The sequence below is a fragment of the Phragmites australis genome, chromosome 1, assembly GCF_958298935.1.
Source record: "Phragmites australis chromosome 1, lpPhrAust1.1, whole genome shotgun sequence".
Taxonomy (NCBI): Eukaryota; Viridiplantae; Streptophyta; class Magnoliopsida; order Poales; family Poaceae; genus Phragmites; species Phragmites australis.
The window spans coordinates 54,074,829-54,098,400 of record NC_084921.1 but is presented as its reverse complement, the minus strand read 5'-3'; the positions used below and the strand labels follow the sequence as shown (position 1 = coordinate 54,098,400).

Sequence of the window (23,572 nt, the reverse complement as noted above, 5' to 3'; positions counted from 1 at the left end):
AAATACCTTGACTGACGTGACATCCACGTCAACATGTGCCCAACCAACGGATAACACCTTTTTCCAGTGGGCCCAGTAGAACCTTTGCAATCGCCCATTGGAAAAGGGCGACAAGGCTCTGCTAGCCCATTGGAAAAGGTGTAGTCCGTTGGTTGGACATATGTTGACGTGTACGTCACGTCAGTTAAGGTATTTAATTTCTAACAATTATGCTATGAGACCTACAAAGTGTTGCCCGTTAGAAGCGTGACAGCTGGGCGACATTTGATGGGCACAACGATCATAAAATAAATACCTTGATTGATGTGACGTCCACGTCAATGTGTGTTTAACCAACGAGCACCACCTTTTCTAGTGGGTCCAGCAAAACCTTTGCAATCGCCAATGGAAAAGGTGACGTAGACGCCTGTTGAAAAAGGGAGACAAGGCTCTGCTGGCCCATTGAAAAATGTGTTGTCCGTTGGTTAGGCATGTAAGACGATTGTAACCTAGATGTGTAATATTTTGAAATAGATGTGTATTTTTTGCAAATATTAAAAAATAAAAATAAAGAAATAAAATCTCGAGCCTTTTTCACCATCAGACTTCGCATAGGCACGACAAATCATCCACATGTTGTGCTTTACCTTCTTCGTGCCCACGCGCAGTGTGTGATGAGGAAGCGCCGTCCCAAGGTGCAGCAGTATCCGAAACTTCGTTGTGCCACACGTGGCGGCAGGTGGTGATCATCCACGGGCAAACAAAACAACACCGCGCGCTGATGATTGCATGGCTCAAGAACTCGTAGTCGAAGCTGTAGTGCTTGGCGGGTGGACGGCCATGGGGCCAAGAGGTGGGTACGTGCAAGTTACGTTGTGCGGCAGTGGCTTGACAGAGGAAGTGAATGAGTCCGGTGGTGAATAGGTGCTCGATCCGTGGCGGCGTCCACGGTTGAGCTAGGAGAGGGCGAGGGGCACGAAAATCTGGAACAGTGTTTTCATGAGATGGTGAACAATAACACACAGTTAGGTAGTTAGGAGGAGTAAGAGACTGAGAATACTGTGCTAGTTTTATTTTATCATAATATTGTACCATATTTGTCGTATTGAATCTTGATCATCTATTTCTAGTCCAGCTGTTCATATCGGAGCCAAGTCACAGATATTGTTTATCCGTGACTTTGCTTCTTCAAGTCAAATTATCTGTTTTTGATAGTAATAGGGCTCTATTCTCTGGCAACTCACGGAGAATTCTCCTATTAGGAGATGGCTTCTTCAAGTCAAATGATCTACTTTTGATAGTAATAGAGCTCTGTTTTCTGGTAACTCATGGAGAATTCTCCTATTAGGAGACGGGAAGACGCTCTTCATTATATCCCTAATATTACACATATACATATTTTTCTTAGCATATAAATATTATATTACATAGAAAAATAATAAATAACTCTTATATTTTTTTTTGTCTATCGCCCCTTCGGCTTGGCCTGAGGTTGGCCCAGCCACGCTATCTTCTCCTCCTCTTTCTCTCTCTGACCTAACCAGCCCCTCCTCCTGTCCTCTGCGCCCAGCCCGAGCCGGCCTGGCCACTCGACCTCCTTTCTTCTCCTCAGTCTGGCGTTGCTAGCTGCTTGCCTCTGCCCTGAGTCCACTGAGCCGACCGCAGCACGACCGTAGCACGAGCGCCTCCTCAGCCTCTGCCCCGAGTTCACCGCGCCGCTTATATCTCCTAGCGCCGTGCCCCAAATCGGCAGCCCCTTTCTCTATTCGGACTCTACACGCCATATGAAAAATAATAAGAAAGAGACAAGGGAAGAAGAACCTGTTAGAAGCTGACATGTGGGGTTTAGGGCTATGTTGGCACATGTGTCGACTAGGATGGGTTGATGTGGCGCTAGCTGTGACAAAAACAGAGTGGAAACTAATCGGGAAGGGTATTGGGAGTTGGAGAAGGAAAGATACGTGGTATTACAATTGAGGGAGGGAAAACAAAATTTGGCTATAGTCTAGGGAGAAAAAAAAGACTTTTTCTTCTATCTTATTCTTCTTCTTTTACTTTACTTTTTCCTTTTATTTTCAAGTATATGTGTGTACGTGACCCTCCCGAATGGACGGCAAGAAACAAAATCTAATAAGAGATCAAATGCTGATTATAAAATAAACTAAAAAGAAGAATAAGATAGAGAAAAAAAATGTCTTTTTAAGTATATGTGTGTACGTGACCCTCCCGAATGGACGGCAAGAAACAAAATCTGATAAGAGATCAAATGCTGATTTAAAAATAAACTAAAAAGAAATATGTTGAGAGTGGGATTTGAACCCACGCCCTTTCGGACCAGAACCTTAATCTGGCGCCTTAGACCAACTCGGCCATCTCAACTTCGTATGGAGCTTTAGAATGTTTTGTACATATTCATACTGTTTACGATGATCGGGGGAAGTTTCGTGGAGCGTGTTGTGAACTCGTACTAATCCGAACGAGTCAGACTCGATAATTCGATCTGGGCTGGCAATTAACCTCGCCGCTATGGTTTCATATCTCTTTGCTACCGCTAATCTCCCGGGGGCCGCGCCGACGAGACGGGCGGCGGCGGCGGACCCCGTGCGGAGGCCAATGGGGTCGCGCTGATGAGACGGGCGGAGGCTGCGTCGACATCAAGCGCCTGGAGGTCAGAGGCGGCGGCGGCGGCGGGCACGCTCACGTCGGTGGACCATTCAACGGGATGCGCTTTATCTTGAATCCCTTCATCCGGCAAATATTGGAAGCCACAGTTGCAACTCCAGGGAGTCTTACAGGCCATACCTCAGTCTCAACAGAATCAGAAGTGAAATTGATAGTGATGAGAGCATTTGTGCTTATGAGGTGCTTACATGAGGCTGGACCAACTCTTGGTGGACAGTTTAGCTCCAAAAAAATTGTTATTGACGAGGAAAGAGGCACAAAGAACATTAGGTTTGGTCATCTTCCCAACGGAGCTCAGAAGAAGTGCAATCCTGATAATGAGGTCTTGGATCTTCCGCGCTTGGAACAGATAATTAAACAAGAGCTCTTCGTCGTATCTATAGCACCTCATGACCTCAACGTATAGCTTGCTTGATTGGTTAGAGAGGGTTTGAGGTGCTGCTTCTGGATCACATTTCACTGATGCAAGCTTGTCCAAGTGTCATCACTTTCATGTCTGCTATACGTTCCTGGAGATGGAGCACAAGGACGTCGGAAAATATAAAGGTATTAATTGTCAATGCATGATTTGAGTCAATACTCAGATTGGAAGCAACTGGTCAATTCTAGAGAAGGCAACTCTTACCTGCAGCAAACCCTCAGACACATTGATCCAGCTACAAACAAGAAGAAATATTATGAAGATGACGTGGAGGGACTGCTCAGACTTCTAGACTGCTGCCAACTTTCTGTGAGCTCGAGCATTTTTGTTCTTATAGTGAGAGAGAACTTCCCAAATCTACTGTCAGATTTCCAGGAAAAGATGTACAAGGCAAGTTATTATATGCCCAAACCGAGGTTGGAGTGAGCCATGACATGAGTGACTGATTTTATTTTATCACACTTCCTATGAGATTCCAGGCGCCGTGAACATGGGCGCCAGCGAGGCTCTCGGCAGGGGTTTGATTCCGGGGGAGGGAGTCTTGTCGCTGTCTTTAGAAGAGGCTTCGGGGGAAGCAGGCCGGGCCGGTGAAGGAGGCAGCGGCTGGGGTGGGGTGTCAACGGCTGTGGGCGGCAGAGGACAATCGGTGAACCAATTAAGGTCGGACGAGGGAGCACGAATCGACTGGGTTAGCATGACGGGGTGGCGGGCACGGATGCAGTGGCAGGGGGCAGGGCGCTGCGAGCGGGACTGACGCGGGTGAGAGCTAGAAGACGAAGATAGTTGTGAACTGTTGGATGCCCTCCTAACACCTCACATCCATTGTCTGAGAGTATAAAGAATAGACATTTGAAGAGTAGCATTTGCCTTTATTTTATTTATTTTTTAAAAGTGAGTGACTAATTTAGGGCATAGGAATCTGTATGCATTCGAAGCAGTAAAGGGCGTCTATAGTAGCGCATTTTCTACAAAGAGATATATGCCCAAGCCGTTTGATCTGCTCCTTGCGGCCCATTGCGCAGCGGGAAAATCATCGCTCTGGGCTCCATTGATCTGCTCCCAGAGTGTCGTTCTCTCACCTCCGCCGAGCGCCTCTTTCGGGTTAATCGTGACACCGTTCAAACAACTTCAACAGCCTCGGTGCGCCCTGGTAAGTGAACAAGTTGCGGCGGGCAGTTTGGCAAGAGATCGAACACGCTGCTGGCTGCTGCAGGTACGGTGCCTGTTTCTTCTGTTGCTCACACGTATATTGCCTTGCTTGAATTGCTTGCACTGCAAGCACGGGTCTGTTGGTGTCTGTTCACGCGCGCGCGCATCTCTCCTCCATGCACCTTCTCCACGGCGAAACGGCAGCTCTGAGTTCGTCGCGTCGGGTGTATAAACAAGACAACTCAATCGTCTCAACACAACGCAAATCTGCATACCTGCGCAGCCAAATTAGCTAATCAACTCCAGAATCCAAGCGTACGTACTAATCAAGATTAATTCAAGAATGGCACTGGTTGGCACCATGAAGGCTCCTGCCGCGGCGATGCTTCTGCTGGCGCTGGTGGTCGCCGCCGCCGCCGTGACCCCGTCCGACGCGGCTGGTCACCCTACCGCTGGCGGGACGGCTAATCCTAGCCGCCGCCGCCACGGCCACCACCGCAGCCGCGACGACCAGTCTCCCCTGACGGGGCTGACGCAGTGCGTGACCATCTGCGGGTCGCAGGTGACCACGTGCCTGCTCGACTGCTACGGGCCGCTGAGCAGGGGCAACCCGGTGGCGCTGCCCGTCTGCCTCCTCAGCTGCACCAACGACGCCATGGTCTGCGCCAGCGGCTGCTCCACCGATGTCGTCGACGGATTAACCCGGCCGATTAATAACTAGCTGCCGTACGCTACGCCATGTCATGCAAAGGAAATAAAACTCAGAATATGTCCCTCCCGCACGTACTGCATTCCAGACTACCAATGGCTTGCAAATTAAATCATCGTTCTTAAGTTATATATCATCTCATGTTTTTTTTTGCGAATATATATCATCTCATGTGTGTAATGATTACTTGTATATTGGTCACTATACGAAGTATATACATTTTTATACGATCGACTTCATCCTTAAGATTACATGATACAGTAATGGTAAGGGATTTCAATTTCGTTTTACAATTTTTTTTCACCGACAAAAGACTGAAATTTGTGAAGTTGGTATGCCGATAGGAACTCGTCTCACCTGCACATATGTGACAAATAGGATGTCAGCACTCAAATTACCGATAACACTCTAGTTAGCAATTGGCGTGCCGACTGACATCTATTTCTGCAACTTTCCCATTTTGAATAATATTTTTGCATTTTTTCAATAAAATATATCCTTCTTTTCGACTGGAGGAGACACGCCGAAGCTAATAATGGGCGGGCCATGCTTGACTGGACGTCAGACCCATGGAAAAGGATCCCATATACTTCCGTAGTTCCATTCCGTGTGTATTTGTATATATATATACACACGGTAACGCTATTCTACACTTGCCTCCACGCCCGTCCGCCTGTCCCCGTGTCCCCGAGCGCTCCCCAGCCCCACACCCCGCCACGCGTCCCTAGCTCAACCGGACCCGCACGTGCCCCTAGCTCTTGCACGCTCGCCAAAAAATAAATTAATTCATAAACATGTCACTCGATGAACGAGTAAAATTCTCACCCGCTGACCTTCTCTGAGCGACGGGGCCCACAAGGTCTCACCTATTCATTGGACAACATCTTATTCTCACCCGATGAACGAGCGATGGTACCATATTACTACAAATTTTTCAAATGGATGTATAATTTTAAAAATATAAAAAAAAATTCGTCCCATTCCTCTAGTTGGGCTCGATGGTCCTATGGACCGGGCCAAGAAACATGTACAACCTGAATTCAGTTCCAGCGGAACCAAAAAAGGCATGGAGAGAGCAGCAGCGGCGGGAGACCACCGGCGGTGGTGGGACGCCCTGTCTCCGTCGCCCTCGGAACGGCGTGCCGTGGCGGTGGTGACAGGGGCGAACCGTGGGATCGGGTTCGAGGCTGCTGCCAGCTCGCGTTCCACGGTCTCCATGTCATGCTCACCTCCCGCGACGCCACAAGAGGACAGGACACGGTGGAGAGGTTCCACGTGGAGGCGGGCGTCAGCGTGGAGTGGCGACAGCTGGACGTGGCGGACGCCGCGTCGGTGGAGGCCTTCGCGGCCTTGTGAGCGCATTCTCATCCCCGTAGTTGCTTAGCTCGTGTCGTTCTTATCGAGTGATCAACTGCTATGCTTCCACAATACTACGAAAAATCAATTCAATTAACCAGCAAGACTCGTCCTTCTACTTGTTTCTGGAAGTTGTAATCTAATGGAATGGTAGAAAAGAGAAGAGACTGGTACCATTGAACTATGATCAAGTTAGAAACAACCTATAAATTTTTTTGGCGATACAAAATTAGATCGCGTTTACAAATCCCTACACGTGAAATGAGAAGAATAATGTGTTTTTGGATTGTACTTCTCGTAGTAAAACGGGCAGGAAATCAAACCCTTAATATGCAGATGTTATATTTACTTACAGATACTTGCCTGAAGGTCATGTTTTAGATGTCTTGTAACCCGGCTACAGGTTAACAATGCAGGTGTAACTTCAACAAAGGGGCAGATAATTCTGTTGAGTACGCTGAGCAAGTTATCCAAACTACTTTTTATGACACAAAGGGGATGATTGATGCCATGATATCACTAATGAAACCCTCTCCTTATGGTGCCTGAATAATGAATGTCAGCTCAAGGCTTGGTAGAGTCAATGGCAGACGGTACGCAAGTTTGTTTGACAGGTTCCTATATTTCAATGTGATCAAATGTGACCTTCCAAATATGCAGTGTGGTTGCATTCATCATTACTTTACAGTTTTATGATTTTTTTTCTATTCTGTCAGAAAACTGGTGATGCGACCCTAAGAGATCGATTATTGAATGATGACTGTTTATCAGAACATTTGATTGATGAGATCACGAAATTTCTCGAACAAGTCAAGCAAGGTACTTGGACCTCCAATTGGCCTCAGATGTACACGGATTATTCAGACTCCAAGCTTGCTGTTAATGCTTATACAGGACTCATGTCAAGGATGCTCTCGGATAGACCTGCAGGCCGAAAGCTCTACATTAACTGTTTCTGCCCTGGCTAGGTAAAGACTGCCATGACTGGTTGGGAAGGGAACATTTCTGCCGAAGAAGGTGCTGATACAGGAGTATGGCTCGCTCTATTACTCCAGGAAGAAGCTACAAACGGGAAGTTCTTCGCTGAGAGACGTGAGATAAGCTTCTAAGGTGACTACCATAGCCTTAATATTTTCAGTACTGTTACTGATAGAAGGTACCAAGTGGACTGTGGAGAGTGCTCTTTGTATACTACTACTACAACAGCAGCAGAATTAATTTGTCTTAGGGTAAGCTAGAGATGAAATGTATAAAATCTAACTACAAAGATGATGTGAAAATAATAATAATAATAGTAGTAGTAGTAGTATTGAAATAAAAGTAATGACGGTATAAGGAGAATATGGATAAGTTCTGGTTCCGGCACGTGGATTGCTAACTTCTATAATTCTATCCGTAAAAAGTTCTTTAGAGATATTTTATTCCTTCAAGTCTCTTTTTACAGACTCATATATTAGGTTTAGTCGACCCCTACGTCTCTTCATATTATCAACGTATCTTAGTATCCCGCTATATACAGGTGACTCTGGAGACCTCTGTTGGATATATCCAAACCATCTTAACCGATATTGGACAAACTTTTCTTAAATTAGCGCTATCCCTACCCTATCACGAATATCATTATTTAGATCCGATTCTTTCTTGTATGGCTATAAATTTATCGCATCATACGTATCTTTGCTACACTTAACTGTTAGATATGTTGCTTTTTAGTTGGATAACATTCGGCGCCATACAATATTACAGATTGAATTGTCATCCTATAGAACTTATCTTTCAGCTTTTGTGACACATTTTTATCACAGAGGATGCCAGAAGCTTGGTACTATTTCATCCATCCAGTTTTGATTCTATAACTAACATCTTCATCGATATCACCATCTTTCTGTAGCATTGATCCTAAATATCGAAATGTATCCTTCTTGGAACCACCTCTCCACCAAGACTAATATCTTCTCTCTCATAACTAGTAGCACCGAAATCACACTTCGTATACTCGGTTTTGGTCCTATTAAATCTAAAAACTTTCGATTCTAAAGTATATCTCCACAACCTCCAAATATGCTGTAAACAATTTATTTACCAGAACTATTTCTGTTACGGTTAATAACACCTTACCGTGCTGTGTAATCTATATAGGTGACTCATGAATTTGGTGCCAATGGCATGTTTGGGAACAATCATATGACAGGTCCAGATGGTCAAGATCATCAATGAGGACCACTATGTCACATGGATGGAAAGCCCATGACCTCTAATTTCTTAATTAAGGAGATCTACCAAATGTTTCTTGATCATGAATGAAGTCTGATGAAAGCGGAATGTTCATCAGGACCACTAGAATGGCAATAGAGAAGCATGACCAGCTCGCTGCTTCTTGTGCTACAAGCTTACATTAATGACCTGTATTGAAGTGCACATTGCACCAAGGATTCGATTGGGTTTAGGCTACTTCACTAGCGAATTTTCCTCAGTATTACATGTTTGGTTGATTGGTTTTGCCATTTCGTTTGTGCTCCAGGCGAGATGAAGCTACAACTGCAGCCATACAGTATCATCATTCAGACTAAGGCCTCTCAAGATTACTAGTGAAGACAAATTGGCTGTAAGCATGTTGAAGACGTCAGGGTCAAATCGGCTGTCGGTCAATTAAGCTTATCCCCTACAGATGGAGATGCACATCGCCATTGCGCATTAAACCAGTCGGTTCTGAAAAATCTGGAACAGGGCCATGCCGACCGGAAAACAAGACAACATTGATGCTGCCTAGCTGGTCTACAATGCGTCATGCTCCTGTGGGCTGCCATCGGTTTGTAGAGAGAACTAGGCGCCGTCAAAGACGCCCGTTTAATTCTGCATCAGCCACTGCCTGTCTGCACATGTGGAGCTTGGGTTTCTGGGGCACCTTTGCTTGTCTTCCTGGACCATGCAATTTGCATTCTGTGCTTGGACTTGTTCATGTAAATGATATGGATGTACTATATATTTATAGCTTTGATTTAATGAGATGCTGATTTGGATGTTTTGAAATGTCGATGTAAGCTGGAGCTGCCAACGGCAATCTAGCGTCTGATTGATCTGACAACATTTCTTTTTTTATGCAAGGCATGTCAATGGATACCTAGGGCTCCTGCATCTGCCATTTCGTTTTCAGATGAGTGATCGTGACATTGACTACTCAACAATCGGCGCATCTGCTTCTTGATCTGGAAAGGATGGAGATTCCACTCCAGCACATAACAAGTCGACCACCAAGATTTCACTAGCATGGTGGTGCACCCTTGCCATGCAACGGTTGGCCTACAAGATGTGTATGACGATGCTATGGAAAAACTATGATAAAGCACAATGGTATGTTCAGCAAGCAGCAGGATTCACAGACGGTTAAGGGACTGTGTTTTATGCTAGTGCATGCGCTGAGCTGAGTCTAGATAGTCAGCGTGGGCCAAGAATGCCAGGTGAGATGTCGAGAGCAGCATCAGAACGCTAGACCCAGTGCCAGGTGCCAGGTGCAGGGAGACCGGCAGTCAGCAGGCAGGCTCCAGCGACCACGATGCATGCCGCATGGCTGAGCAGTCTAAGTTGTTTAGGCATAATAGGATGTAGAGCTCTGTGCAAGCATTGCCTTGACTTGGAGTTCAGATCAGGGTGTTTGTTTCCTTTGTCTTCTCTGATAGCACGGCTCGTTGAATACGCGAATGTTATGAGCTCATTTTTTATCCCCTTTTGAGGTGCCATCCATCAGTACCAGCTCGGGATCATAGATTTACATTGCGTTTTTCTGGTAAATTTTATGCAAATATAAATATCAAGTTGAGATGGCCGAGTTGGTCTAAGGCGCCAGATTAAGGTTCTGGTCCGAAAGGGCGTGGGTTCAAATCCCACTCTCAACATCGATTTTTTTTCTCGATATTTCTGTGACTTTTTTTTCATCTTGGCCCTCTTTCTCCACTTGCTGCTTGTTTATCCAGTACCAGTTGATTAAGAAGCCAAACTACGACTTCGATATTGCAAGTCTCTGCTCTTTTATTGCTAATTCTGAACAAGTAAAAACACTCAAAATCTGTTCGTAGTGACTTCGATATTTTATTATGTTCTATCCCAGATGGACCACATTTTTTTTAAAAAAAAGGAAAAAGGTTCTGGTCACTGTATCGCGTGATGTAAGTAACATTTATTTACTATTACATCATCTCAAGTTTTATCTAAATAAATAACAAACAACATGATGAAAGCAATTATCATTCACCACATAGCCTATTACTAAATCACTATATATTCTTGGTATAGAATTCTATGGGTACCACCTCTATTGCTTGGCAAGCTATTCTTATGTCCTCTCTCTTTGTAACAGTCTCCTAGTTCTCAGCCAGTAAATGCCTCCGAACAATGCATGCACCAGAGATGCAATTTCTTGTGTACTCCAGATGGACCACATGCAACTAGATATCAAAATAGCAAATTTCTTGTTTATTTAAAAACATGCAATCCACGTATAAGCCACTTTATGGGGAGATCACTTGCTAACATAATTACCACTTTTTAGAACATCGATTCCTATTGATCATATTCAACAGTAGCGTATTATCCTTTTTTTTTCTAAAAATTTCCATGAGATTCATGTTCTTGGACTCGTGGTACACCGACAATGTAGAATACTCCCTCCGTCTATCTATGTAACACATACTTTTATTTCTAAAAGTCAAACTTTATAAAGTTTGACCAATAATTAATCAAATTTTATGTACATTTAGTTTACAGAAGTTTTATCAATAGATTCATATTTTAAAATGTTTATAATATTATGTTAATTTTGTAGCACTAGGTAATATATAAGAGAATTCAAAAGTCAAAAACTACTTTTGAAGACTTTTTTATTTTAAAATATACCTTACATGTATGAATGGAGGAGTGTTTGATGCAATAATGGATGAGGCGTGATCACGCACCTCCTTAATTGGAAGCTTTAGACTTTAATTTCAGTTCCTTTTGGCTAGATGTTAAGTGTTAACTAGTCATCCCTCAAAAAAAAAAAAGTGTTAACTAGTCTGCATCCCATACTATCAATCAATGGTTTGGCCGGAACAAAGCCCGGATCCCAAGAGACTCTGTGACAAAAAAAAAGAAGAGAGAATGAACAACGAAAGTAAGCGAAGCCATCGATCGATCAGCATTCAACAATACTCATTATCACAGGACTGACGACGTAGCAGACTGCCTGCTCGGAGCACCATATCTTTCGAGCTGTCATTATTATCCATCTTTGAATTTGATTCTCCCCGGTCGTAAAAGAGCGTTATTTTGACATCGATACAGTTATCAATACTCATATAAACTATATAAAAAATATAGTAAAGATGTAGTGTTATGAAACCACTTTTCAAGATAAATCTAGTTATACTATTTTTAAAAATTCAATCAAAATATTTAAAGAGATATTACTGATCAAAGTTTAAACGTGATAATTGTGCGTAATCCAAAATAATACTCCTTTACAGAAAGGAATATCTCCTGGACGCTGGCCAGGTATATCTGTCAGTAATTAGCCTTAGACATTTTCTTTTAAGATAAGCACGGACAACTTGGCTTCTACAACAACTAAACTAAGGATGCACAGCGATAGTAATCTCATGATCGTGGCGGATCACATATTGTATACACATTTTTGAACTGAGCATCCATCAATCAACCTTGAACCCCAGAAACCATACTAATTCATGTTCCAGACAGGCATGACTGACTCGCATGTATCTACACCTCTTCCAAACCTGTCGAATTAATGTGTTTCTGACACAGCACTGCCAGCGACGAGACACCAGTCAGATGGTGTAGGCGACCGGCCGGCAATAATAGAAGATAGCTGTAAACTACATGCAGCTCACACTGACACTGGCACCTTGCAGGGTAAAGACACAGCTGTGCTGCACTCAACCGCTGCACACACAAACACACAACACTCTAGCAGCAAGCTGCTGCTGATGCAGTCATGCAGATAAGTTTCCTTTCCACTGACCTGATTTTTCTCTGCAGGAAGCAACGCCATGAACAATCCAAAACGAAACAATTGCCGCCAACATGTAACTCACCAGCCACCTCAAAAAACGAAAAAACTCGAAAGTAAGATTTGCACACAGATGTCCTTGTTCATAGAAGTAAATAAATATTAAACATCGCGTCAGGAAATTTATCTTCAGTCTAGCTAATGCGTGAATCGAAGCTCAGAGAACCAAGCAGAGTAGCTTTTTTTATTAAAAAAGAAGAAGAATCGGGAAAAGGGAAAAGGGGAGCAAAAGTGAGAGTGAGCATGACAGAGAAATGGAAATGTAAGTGGTATCTCCCTATTCTCCATCTGGTTAAAGAAATCTGTGGGCTTCTTTTCCAGTAGGAAGGACGTCACTCCACGCAGCAGGCCCCGCCAGAGAACGGGCAAGTGTTTGTGACCATTATTTTTAAAAAAAATCATTTGTGACGTGATGCGAATTCTACTATTGTTGCGGCAGTGGAGACATCAGGTACAATTTTAGCTATCAAAGTTCAAATTTTAGTGGCTAATTGACTACTATTAACACACGCGAGTGCCTTTTATATTTATGGGGAAAAATACAAAACCTCTCAAAAGTTACTTGGATTTTGACTTTTCCTCCAAAAATTGTTTTGTTGAGAAAACCGCAAAAGGTTTGATTTTGTTGTAAAAACACCCTAAAAATTTAATTTAAAAAAAAAATAAAAAAAAATCTAAAAAAATAGGGACAATTCTAGGACCTTTTGTGAAATTATTTTTCAAAAATAATATCCTTTGCACCATATTTCATATAGAGGAAGTTTAAAAAGAAAAAGAAAAATATGCTATTCATTTATTAATTCGAGTTAAATGCATAGTTAATTATTTACTAATCTAAAAATCATGAAACTAATTTTTTTAGTCTTCTTACATGATTCTCTGTCTTCTAAAAATACATGAAATCTTAAAATATTTATTGTAACGTGCAGGATTGAGTAAATGTGTTGCAGATAGATTAACTCATAACTAATCCATAACACCCCAAAATTAGTGAAACCACTTTTATTAGTTTACTTAAACAATTATTTGTGTAGAAAAAATAATAGTAGATATGACAAAATTAAAATAACATGAGTTAATAAATGAGCCACATATTTTTCTTTTTTTTCAAACTTTCTCTCCATAAAATATGATGCTAAGGATATTATTTTTGAAAAAAAAATTCACAGAATATCTCAGAATTGTCTCTAGTTTGTTTTAGATTTTGTGATTTTATTTTATTTTTTTAATTTTTGGGGTTTTTTTAACCAAGTCAAATTTTTAGAGGGTTTTTTATAACAAAATAACTTTTAAGAAAAGTCAAAATTTAAGTGACTTTTGAGTTGTATTTTTTCCATATTTATTGGTTTTTAGGCATGTGATAGAAGACGCTGTGCTTTTCAAGTGCGTGAGTGTGATGTGATGTGAGGTGTTATCTATGTGCCATACTTGTAATGAAAAAAAATCCTCTTAAGATGGTAAAATGTATTGCACGTCTATAGAGGAAGGATCACGTAATACTAATTTTTACAGGATCACCTTAAGATGGTGAAATGTATTGCACAAGCACATAAGTACGGGTTGATACTTGCCACCTTAGTGCGACGGTGTGTGGGAAACGATGATATCGTAAGAGAGATAAATTAGGATAATTAAAAATTAATGATTTTAAAAACTTTACAAAATAAATTTATCTCGATTTCTATCTAAATATATCCTAAATTTATCTACTGTGTCTACTCTACCGCTAAAGAGAATTGTAACCTACTTTAGTAAGATAAATTGTAAATATGTAAATGCAAAAACATAAATAAGGTAGAGAGATAAATTTGGCATAAGAGATTTTTATCCTGTAGTATCGGTGGCACACAAGCCACTGCTAGTCCACATCAGAGCTCTACACAGGATATGCTCTCGGTCGCCAAGTCTCTTCCGGACATGACTCTGAGCTACCAAGTCAGCAAGACAACGCCTCAAACACGATAAGTCACCAAAATGAGATCTCACCACTAACATCTCTTTTGATCACTTGTGTGCTGTCTTCACTTCAAATCTTTAGTCATAAAGATAAAAACCTTTGTGCCCCCACACAATTTTCTTACTGTCACTCTACACAAAGTCGAAGGGTTAACAAGTTACTGGCGAGTCACAAAGACTACAAGGTGCCAGCGTACCTCTCGTTACACGGTTGGATCACTCCTTGATCCACTATCTAGGTTGCAACACCTAACAATACTTCTCTCTATACTTAATAGCACCAATCATTCTCTAATGGTGTGTTAAATTGCCTTCTCAAGTTTATATGGGATTCTCTGGACTCCAGCACTTATCACACCTTCAAATAATTGAGTAGAGGAGTATTTGTAGGTTTAAATCCACTAACTAGCCGTTTTTCTAACGATACAGAAAAGTTGTTAATATTAGATTATCCGGTAAAAACAATAGTACTAACATCGGATCATTCGATAAGTACAATCTTCCGGTGGGTTATTCTTCATTCTTCAATATTTGTAATCGCCTCTATAAAATGCTCTGATGTTATAATCCGATGTGCACAAACTAAGCACAGGATCATCCCGGTGGGTTGATTTTCAGTCTTCTATACTTGCATTCTTTTCTACAGAAAATACTCTGGTGTTACTCAATGCAGATCACCGGACTATTCGGTGAGATCCTCAGTCTTCTCCGCTTTGTCAGAAACACTCTGTTGGTCCCATGTCCTATGCACCAGACTACCGGTGAGACTATCAATCTCTGTATATAATGTTTTGGTGAGTGCAAACTCCTCTGCACCGGACCATTCAGTGAGACAAATCTTCCTGTAACTTTTTTAATTCAATCAAACTTTCTCCCGACTACGGTGGCTGCTTGATGTATTACATCCATGAGATTTACCAACATATATTTTTGATAAATATATTAATACCAATAACTATATTATTATTAATTATCAAAATCACAAATATAATTTAATAGGATTATTTTCGTTACACGGTGGTTGCAGTAGAATTCAGAGGCAGTAAGCATAAGTTAGCAACGGACCGTTGCCAGCAGTAAGCAGTGGCAAGCAAGCAAGCACCGCATGAGGGGAGAGAATGATGCACAGCTCACGGCCACTCTGGAGCGCCAGCAAAACGCCACGGCCGCAGAAGATAGCCAGCGATCTATATTTTGTCTTCCTTGGCTGCTAGCCTGCTACTGCAGTCTCTGCGCATGAAGAACACAGAGCAATATAATGCCCTGATTAATTGTCTCAAAACATAGTTTTTAATCTTGTAATTTGGTACTAACAAACAACGCCTCTACTGATGTGACCCCGCATAACCTTATCAATCAGATAGTGAAAATCCAGCAGGGAAAAAAAGAGAAAGACAAGTCCCTTTTATCTGATGAGCAGCTCCTGTCTGTCTGTCTTCCAGCTTGTTGAGCCCCCATCATGTTCTTCTCTTCCCCGGCAATAATTGGCTTGACTCCCTCCACCCCGATTTTCCATCTCACCAATTCCCCTTTCATTTCATTTGTTTTTTGCTGCTCGCTTTGATCGAATTGCAAGAAAGATTCATAGGAGGATAGATGATACGGATGTAGGTGAAAGAAAGAAAGAACGAATCGGCGAGCTAAATAATAAGAACTGCTTGCTGCGTCGGCGCAGTGTCGCTATCCCAACGAATTGTCGCCTTTGGGTCAATCATTGGGAGATCCATCCATTCGAGTTCATATACAAGCTCACACCAAAGATGCAAAGCAAAGCGTAAAGCTAATGGGGTTGGGGATTTCTGGGTTGTTTGTTTTACCTGCAACGGCCGCGCCAAGCCCACATTTTTTAGCATATTTTGCTTCGCTTTCCACTGATGCCTACAGCTCAACTCAGCCAGTTTATATACATACATCCATATATACATACATATTTGTTTGCTTGCCACTGCTGTATTGTTGTCCACTTTTCTTGTGGGCTCTCCTCTCCCCCCTTCCTTCCCCAAAACCTCCATGCTCTTCTCACTCGCAATCAATTGACAGTACATAGATAGACCCACCTGAGAAGAGGAGGAGGAGGAGGTAGAGGTTTCTTGCCTGCTTGCTGCTTCTCTCTCCTTTTATTTTCGTGGATTCTCTCTTGCTTTGGTGTATCTATACATGCTTGATTTCTGCCATATTTTGCCTTATTATTGCATTTCTTGATTTTTAGTTTGATTGCTTTTCTGTGTGATGATAGGAGCAAGTGGAGGAGGGAGAAGAGGGGGCAAAATCAAGATTCAAGAACCGGATAGGAGCAATTTTTTGTCTGCACAATGGCTTCAACATTTGATGCTGCTGTTGTCCTTGTTTGGAAATGATGCCAGGAGGCCTGAAAAATCTGCAGGTATGTTGTATGTTTGGATGATTGCCAAAAAAAAAAAAAAAGTGGGCATTTCTGTTCACCAATGTTTGCAATTTTGCATACAAGGGTTTTCTTGGATCAAAATCACGTGGAATTGCTGTGTATTCGACGGGATAGAGTGTGAATCATGTGAATTTATTGGCTTACCTCGATCTATGCATTGTTCAGGAGTGCTTAATTTTGTTTGATCATAGAAAAAAATCGAACAATCAACGATCCTTGTTCAATCTGTTTATGTTAATGATTCAGAAGCTAGATCCCTGAAGCCAATGCCACATTGTTAGATCACAAAATGTTGTTGCTTCATACACAATATCAAGCCAACTTGTATATGTACAGCTTGAAGAGGCAAATGGTTCAAGCAAGAACGCATTCATGTTTTGCAAGGGCAGTGCAATGCAGCTTATGCATATTTATTTCAGTAGTAAGAGCATCTTTGTAAGTACACAATGCCATAGTGAAAGATTTCTTGTTGCACATTTGGGAGGCACTTTCTATAGCATGACAGTTTTAGTACCGTCATAAAAATTTCTCTTGGTCCATTTATGGCGCGAAATTTTTGAATAACGGACTGGTAACATTTTCCAGGAAAAGGGAAGGAAAAATGCTAAAAGCACGGATTACATTGCTACGTAATGTCCAATTTTGGATATCCAACAATTTTGTGTTTTTCTGTTTGATAACATAATTGTCTTTTCACTGGATTTATGCATTAGTAGCTTGGTCAGTACCGCTGATGTCATGATCAGAATGCGCTTTCCTAATTTTACCACCACACAACAATAAACCTAGGAGAGACAAACATGTCCGACTGGGACAAAAATTAAAATTGACCAAAATAATTGATGTATCTGCAAATAAGCATTTTCTTCCATCCTCTATTGGTAAACCAATTGTGTCATGTGCTATTTCAATCAATCCATGCTTTCTGGGTCAAGATATTACTAGTGATGTACCTTTATCTATTGATCAATCAATTCATGCATACATGTTTTGATATGTCTATTCACTATCTGAGTTATTTAGTAGTTCATTGGGTGACCAAACAGTTCAGAAATCTGTATGTTCTTGTACTTTCTTATGAATTCAAATATAAATTCAGACAAATTTAATGTACTGCTCTTTAGGTTATATATCTGCAAACTTCATCACTGCGGCTACAAAGATTACTACCCTACTCTGAAGGAGGATATCCCATACTAGATGTCAGGGCTTCTTGCAGCAGCTCTAGGAGGTGCTGCTGGAGGCTTGGCACTAGTAGGTATTGTCATAGTTGTAATAGTACTTTGCTTACAGCATCGCAGAAGAACTTCAGACTCTTCAGAAAGTAGTTCATCAGGTCCAGCTCTACCAGGTACTGCTTAAGTTGCTTTTCAACAGACCTTAAGACTTCACATATTTCATCTGAAGATTCATTTTTTCTTTCTATCTTAATCAATTCGCCCTCCATCTATCAGAGTCGCAGGGAGCAAGATGTCTGACTTTGGAGGAATTAAATTCAGCTACAAGGAACTTCAGCAGTGTGATTCTTATTGGACATGGAATGTTTGGAGAGGTATACAAGGGTTTGCTCCAGGATGGCACAATGGTAGCTGTTAAAAGACGGCATTCTCCTCCTAGCCAGGAACTTATTCAAGAGGTACCATAATTTTACTTCACCGCATATTCTCTAGAGTAAGTGCTGGTTTTGAATTCATTGAAGGTGTTGTGTTGTAACTTTTAAGCAAGAGAAGAAAAAGGAAAGATCCTTTTTTTCTATCAAAGGAACTTACCCCCTATTCCCTGACAGAATTTACAATATAGCTCAGCTTGCTCCATAGTCCATACCCTTGTTTGATTGATTCGAGCTCATGCGTAGATGCTGTTCTCTCCTCAGGTTAATTACCTATCATCTCTCCGTCATCGTAACCTTGTAAACCTTTTGGGGTACTGCCAGGAGAACGGCATGCAGATGCTTGTTTATGAGTATGTCCCCAATGGCAGCGTTTCAACATATTTACATGGTGATTTCTGTTGTGCTTCCTATTATTACTTCATGCACAAGAGGGGCGTCGTAGGTGGTAATTGTTCTGCTGTGCTTTTGTAGGTAACAGCAGTGCTCCAGGTGTAAGGCTAGAATTCAAGCAGAGACTTTCTATTGCTCATGGAACTGCTAAAGGTAAAGTCTTCATATAGAAACCAACTCTACGCTTTCTCTGTTGTCAGAAATAAAATTCAGAAGGTCGTAATTTGATATCCATGAAGCCTCATTTCGCAGTAGCAATGATCTTGTGGAAACTACATCGGCAATCTTAACATGATGATCTTTTGCTGTTACTCAGGCCTGAGTCACCTGCATTCGCTGACACCCCCTGCGATCCATATGAACTTCAAAACGGCCAATGTACTTGTGGATGAGGATTTCGTACCCAAAGTTGCAGATACTGGGATTCCAGGCTTGCTTGATCGACTCGGTGGTACAGGACCGTCTTCCAGAATATCTAATGATCCTTTCCTTGATCCTCGGTAATAATGGGCATAGGCATACATTTTTGCTGTAAATTCATACATTCATCGACTACATCAGATGGATACAAGAAACCATCTGCTTTCAGTGTGTCGTGTGCATACCAGCTCATTGCTTGAGTTTGATGGAACTTTCTATTGCATGACCAGATTGAAGGAATCCACAAACTTCTCCATACAAAGCGATGTATACAGTTTTGGTGTGTTCCTTGTGGAGTTGGTTAGTGGACGGAGAGCTGTTTCTGATCAAAGCATCATTCAATGGGTAAATTCTACACTGACTGATGCCTGTCCTTTCCTTTTTTGCAAATAAGACACCAATTTCTCCCTTTCCTAGAGGCACCTTTTACTCATTTCATAACCATCATATCCTCACTGAAGTATCAGCCTGCTCACTTTGTATATGTCGATATGCAGGTACAGAACTTTCAGGAATCAAGTGATATCTCTGCATTTGCAGATGACAGAATGACTAGTGGCTTCACCTCAGAAAGCATGAAGGAATTGCTGCGCTTGACATCGTGGTGCGTGAATCCATTGAGCGAGCAGCGTCCATCGATGAGCTTGGTGGAGGCTGAAATACATCGGATACGCGAGCAAGAGATCAGGTTGACGACGGTCATGACAGAAAGCACCCCAACTGTGACTCTAGGCAGTCAGCTCTTCACAACATCCAGGTGAAGAACAATGGAAGTGACTCTAGGCAGTCAGCTCTTCACAACATCCATGTGAAGAACAATGGAACATGTAGCATCTCGTAGTAAAGCTAGTTCTCTCATCAGAGTTATAGATTAGCCTGTTCTCTTTCCAATTTCTCTCTTCTTTTCATAGTGAGTCAGCTGCATCTCAAGTGTACAAAAAAAGGAACAGCTGCGACGCCCCCCCCCCCCCCCCTTCATTTTTCTTACCCCGCTGATTTCTTTTTTGTTCTTCTTTCCTTTTTCATAGATTTTAAAAAGAATGGATTTTCCTTTTTGTCGGATATTTATAAGATTGGGAGGGTAGCGGCAAACCGGCAATTCTAGATGTTCAGTGCATTTTTTTTAACTTGAACCAGTCTAATCCAAATTATTTATTTGAAACATGAAATCCAGTCTACAAAGACCGCGGTTCGCCGGTTCAGAACAGCATGCAACATCCATCAAATTCCATACCATACTAGTAACAGAAAGGAACAAAATGTAGAAAGAAAGTTTTGCAGAATGTGCACAGAACTAGGCCAAAACCAAGTGGAAGTATCACTGAAGCATGGATGTCTACAGTCCGCAGCTAAGAACCACATACAGACATACAGCTTACATTTCCACATATGCCAAAGAATCCATAGGGCAGACGCTTTACAGGCTACAACAGATGCTGGTAGGTGAGATGTAGCCGTTAGAAGTTAGAGAACACAGCCAGTTTGACGGGTGGTAATTCACACGCTTCTCATTTCCTATAATCAAGCATTTCCGAGCAGTACCGCCTCGAGAGCACTTCCACTTGCTCGATGAAAGGCTTCTCTCTGTGGCCACCGATCATGCGGACCATCTGGTTCCATCGTTGACGGCAATGCTCCCCAGACCTGTGATCAAGAAGGGTTTCCCAGTCAACATCCTCAGCACAAACAGCATCAACCCTTTGAAGCGCTTCCACCAATAGATAATCATCAGTATCTGCCCAGGTGCCTTGCTTAACCAGTGGCGATGCTAATTGCTGGTACCACTTCAAGCAGCAATCATGGCGACTACGGGTGGTTAATTTGTCACTGATGGCCTCCCAAGAAATGTTCTCTCTTAGCAGACGATGACCAGGATCGATCTTTTGATGGGCTTTCACACGCAAGTCAAAATTCACCAAATCAAACAATTTTTGGTACTCGTCCTGAGTCCAAGCCCCTTTTTTCAAATTTTTAGGTTTTATTCTTCTCCAAGTATCTTTTACATGGATCTCACTCTTTCCAAGTTCCATTGCCAATTTCTTCCACCCTGTGCCATTTTTTTCTACAAATCGCTGAATCATCTCATACTCCTGTTGAGTCCATTTACGCTCATCACTCCTATAGAGTAAAATTCGTGCTCTTTTGTATACAGCCATCATGGGTCTATGAGGTAATGATGTTGCTATTTCAGCCCAACAACCCCTGATCTCAGGATGTTGAATACTGGCCCGAATCATCTCTAAACCTTTCTCTCCCAATTGCTTCATCTCTATGTAGTTCATGATGGCTTCCATTAGCTTCGCATCTTCCTCTGAGGTAAACCGTAGGCCATGCACAAGTCTGGATTCACCACTCTCATCACTCTCTTCACCACCACCACCATCTATACTAAACACCTCCACAGTATCAGTGAAGCTCACTCGCCTACCCTTGTCCTTTCCCTGTGCCACCTTTTCTTTTTCCCTTTCACCACCTTCTTTCTGATCCTTACTCTTTTCTCTCTTTTTATTATCACTCCTACCATCTCCCCCAGCCGGTGTGTTCTGTCTTAGGTCTAGACCAACACTATCACATACCTTTCTCTTCTTCTTGCCTTCTATCTTCCTCGCCATCTTTGACATGTCAACTTGCTTGCCTTCTTCCAAGGTAACTGAAAATTTCCTCTTTTTATTTTCTCCTGATACAATTTGATCACCAGCAGAAGCAACTGAGGCAGTATCACCATCCTGGAGGTTCCGTTTGCCCTTCTTGGACTTGCTATCATGTTCTCCTTCACTCTTGTTCATTATTACATGCTCTGACCCTACATTTTCATCATTAGCATCAAGTGTTGTATGCTTCACCCCGACAGTCTCAACCTCTTTGTCTTTCTTCTTTTTCTTCCTATCTTTCTTTACATCACTCTTGCTCATACCACCCTCGGCATGCTCCGAGCAGGGGTTTTCAGACATCTCGGCCGACGCTTTAACCTGCTCCATCTTGACAATATGCTTCATGTTACAAGAAAAAAAATGATCTATCACCATCGCCGACATGACCCTTGACCTTCTTCTCCTTTCTCCGGCCCTTTCCTTTCTTGTTCATCTGGCCATCTTTCTCCCCCTCCTCATTGCCCATCACAACCTTCTTCTCTCCGCTGTGTTCTGCAGCGGAGCCTCTCTCCATTGTGTCTTCACTGCTGCAACCAAAAACCCTTTCTTCTCGAACGGATTGATGATATCTCCAATCAGGCCTCGCTGGACGCCGTCGGGCTTGATCACTGGAGACGCCGCCACAGCCCGAGGCCGGAGGCGGGGAACTGGAAGGCGAGAGCGCGGCGGCGCAGGCAGGCCGCGGAGGAGGCCAGGATGAGGCGGCCGGGCGGCGCAGGTCAGAATCTGGCTGCTCCTCCTCGTCGGGCGCCCGGGCCAGACCCGAGGCGGCGGCGTCGGAGCTCAGAGGCGGCCAGGCGGGGAACGGGAAGCGGGAAAGGCCGGAAGGCGCGGGACAGGCCAAGCTGGTCGACGAGCGCGTCCACACGTGCGCGCTTCTTGTCGAGGAGAGCGCGCGCAGGAGGCGGAACTCAGCAGCGGACTGGCGAAGAGCCGGCCACCGGAGAGACTAGAGAGCCGCCGGCCGCCGAGGGAGCAGGGACTCAGTGAGGCGGAGGACTAGGGTTAGGTGTCGCCGTCGACTCGTGTCGACCAATGTATTTTCTCAAAAGGTTTTTTTAAGGAGCCTGCTATTTTTCAATCGAATGAAAAATCGATTCGTTTCGATTGACGCAGTCAGCCGCACGATCTCGAGCCGACGGTGCGCGTGCTTCTTCTTCCTTCCGATGCGCGCGTGCTCGTTCTCACGTTCTCTCTCGTGCGTGCTCGTCCCTGACTACCCTGCGTCCTCGGCATCATCTCTGCCGTCGGGTCTGCCTTCACCGTCCCCGCCACACTAACCTATCGGCTAAGACGCCCCCACCCCGATCTGACCCCCCGATTATCTTTTCGCCACTCGCAACTAGCGTCTCCCACCACTGGCCGCCCCGCCGTCTCAGCCGCTTCCACCGCCTGGCCTACTTGCCTCCTCCAAACTCGTTTCTAAGTCTGTCGATCATGAATTCTCACTAGAAACCACTCCTCTCCTAACCCCGACAGCCCTAACTCTGGTGGGAGCACATCGACTAAAATCGACCGTAATTTCAGTCGACTGTGCTATAGTAAATACATTTTTTAATCTATATCATTATAAATATCATGGTTCTAAAATATACCATTATACTTTTGATATCTAAAAAAATATCATTACATATCTAATAAAATTAGATTCATACCGTTACTTTAGTCTCCAGTCACATTTCATAATAGAACGAATCTAATATTAAGAGATTCATAATGTCTTGGATCCAATTTTAGTAGATTCGTAGTGACATGATACAATTTCAAAAGATTTGTAATGAT

The 23,572-nt window shown here is 42.8% G+C and overlaps 2 protein-coding genes, 2 non-coding genes and 2 pseudogenes across 6 annotated transcripts; 4 read left to right on the top strand and 2 right to left on the bottom strand.

Annotated features, from left to right (window-relative positions):
• Nucleotides 1–2,277: 2,277 nt before the first annotated feature.
• On the bottom strand, nucleotides 2,278–2,358 carry TRNAL-AAG (transfer RNA leucine (anticodon AAG)). Its single transcript has one exon. It is a non-coding gene; the product is annotated as a tRNA-Leu (tRNA).
• Nucleotides 2,359–4,592: 2,234 nt separating this feature from the next.
• On the top strand, nucleotides 4,593–4,952 carry LOC133886262 (anther-specific protein RTS-like). The gene has a single exon (XM_062326013.1). The coding sequence runs from the start codon at nucleotides 4,593–4,595 to the stop codon at nucleotides 4,950–4,952; it is 360 nt and encodes a 119-aa protein (XP_062181997.1).
• A 1,054-nt stretch (nucleotides 4,953–6,006) lies between these two features.
• Nucleotides 6,007–7,405, top strand: LOC133886252 (uncharacterized; annotated as a pseudogene).
• Nucleotides 7,406–10,108: 2,703 nt separating this feature from the next.
• On the top strand, nucleotides 10,109–10,189 carry TRNAL-AAG (transfer RNA leucine (anticodon AAG)). Its single transcript has one exon. It is a non-coding gene; the product is annotated as a tRNA-Leu (tRNA).
• A 5,496-nt stretch (nucleotides 10,190–15,685) lies between these two features.
• LOC133928094 (serine/threonine-protein kinase-like protein ACR4) lies at nucleotides 15,686–20,266 on the top strand. Of its 3 annotated transcripts, none has more exons than XM_062374370.1 (9): nucleotides 15,686–16,392; nucleotides 16,550–16,696; nucleotides 17,842–18,068; nucleotides 18,172–18,353; nucleotides 18,591–18,717; nucleotides 18,801–18,872; nucleotides 19,036–19,219; nucleotides 19,370–19,484; nucleotides 19,637–20,266. In XM_062374370.1, the coding sequence occupies exons 3-9, from the start codon at nucleotides 17,918–17,920 to the stop codon at nucleotides 19,898–19,900; spliced, it is 1,095 nt and encodes a 364-aa protein (XP_062230354.1). In that variant the 5' UTR covers nucleotides 15,686–16,392; nucleotides 16,550–16,696; nucleotides 17,842–17,917; the 3' UTR covers nucleotides 19,901–20,266. The 3 variants fall into 3 exon arrangements, with proteins under 3 accessions (XP_062230354.1, XP_062230357.1, XP_062230361.1); XM_062374373.1 differs by having other exon boundaries at nucleotides 15,686–16,398; XM_062374377.1 differs by lacking the exon at nucleotides 15,686–16,392 and having other exon boundaries at nucleotides 16,405–16,696.
• Nucleotides 20,267–20,434: 168 nt separating this feature from the next.
• LOC133928083 (DNA-binding protein REB1-like) lies at nucleotides 20,435–23,006 on the bottom strand (annotated as a pseudogene).
• Nucleotides 23,007–23,572: the final 566 nt, after the last annotated feature.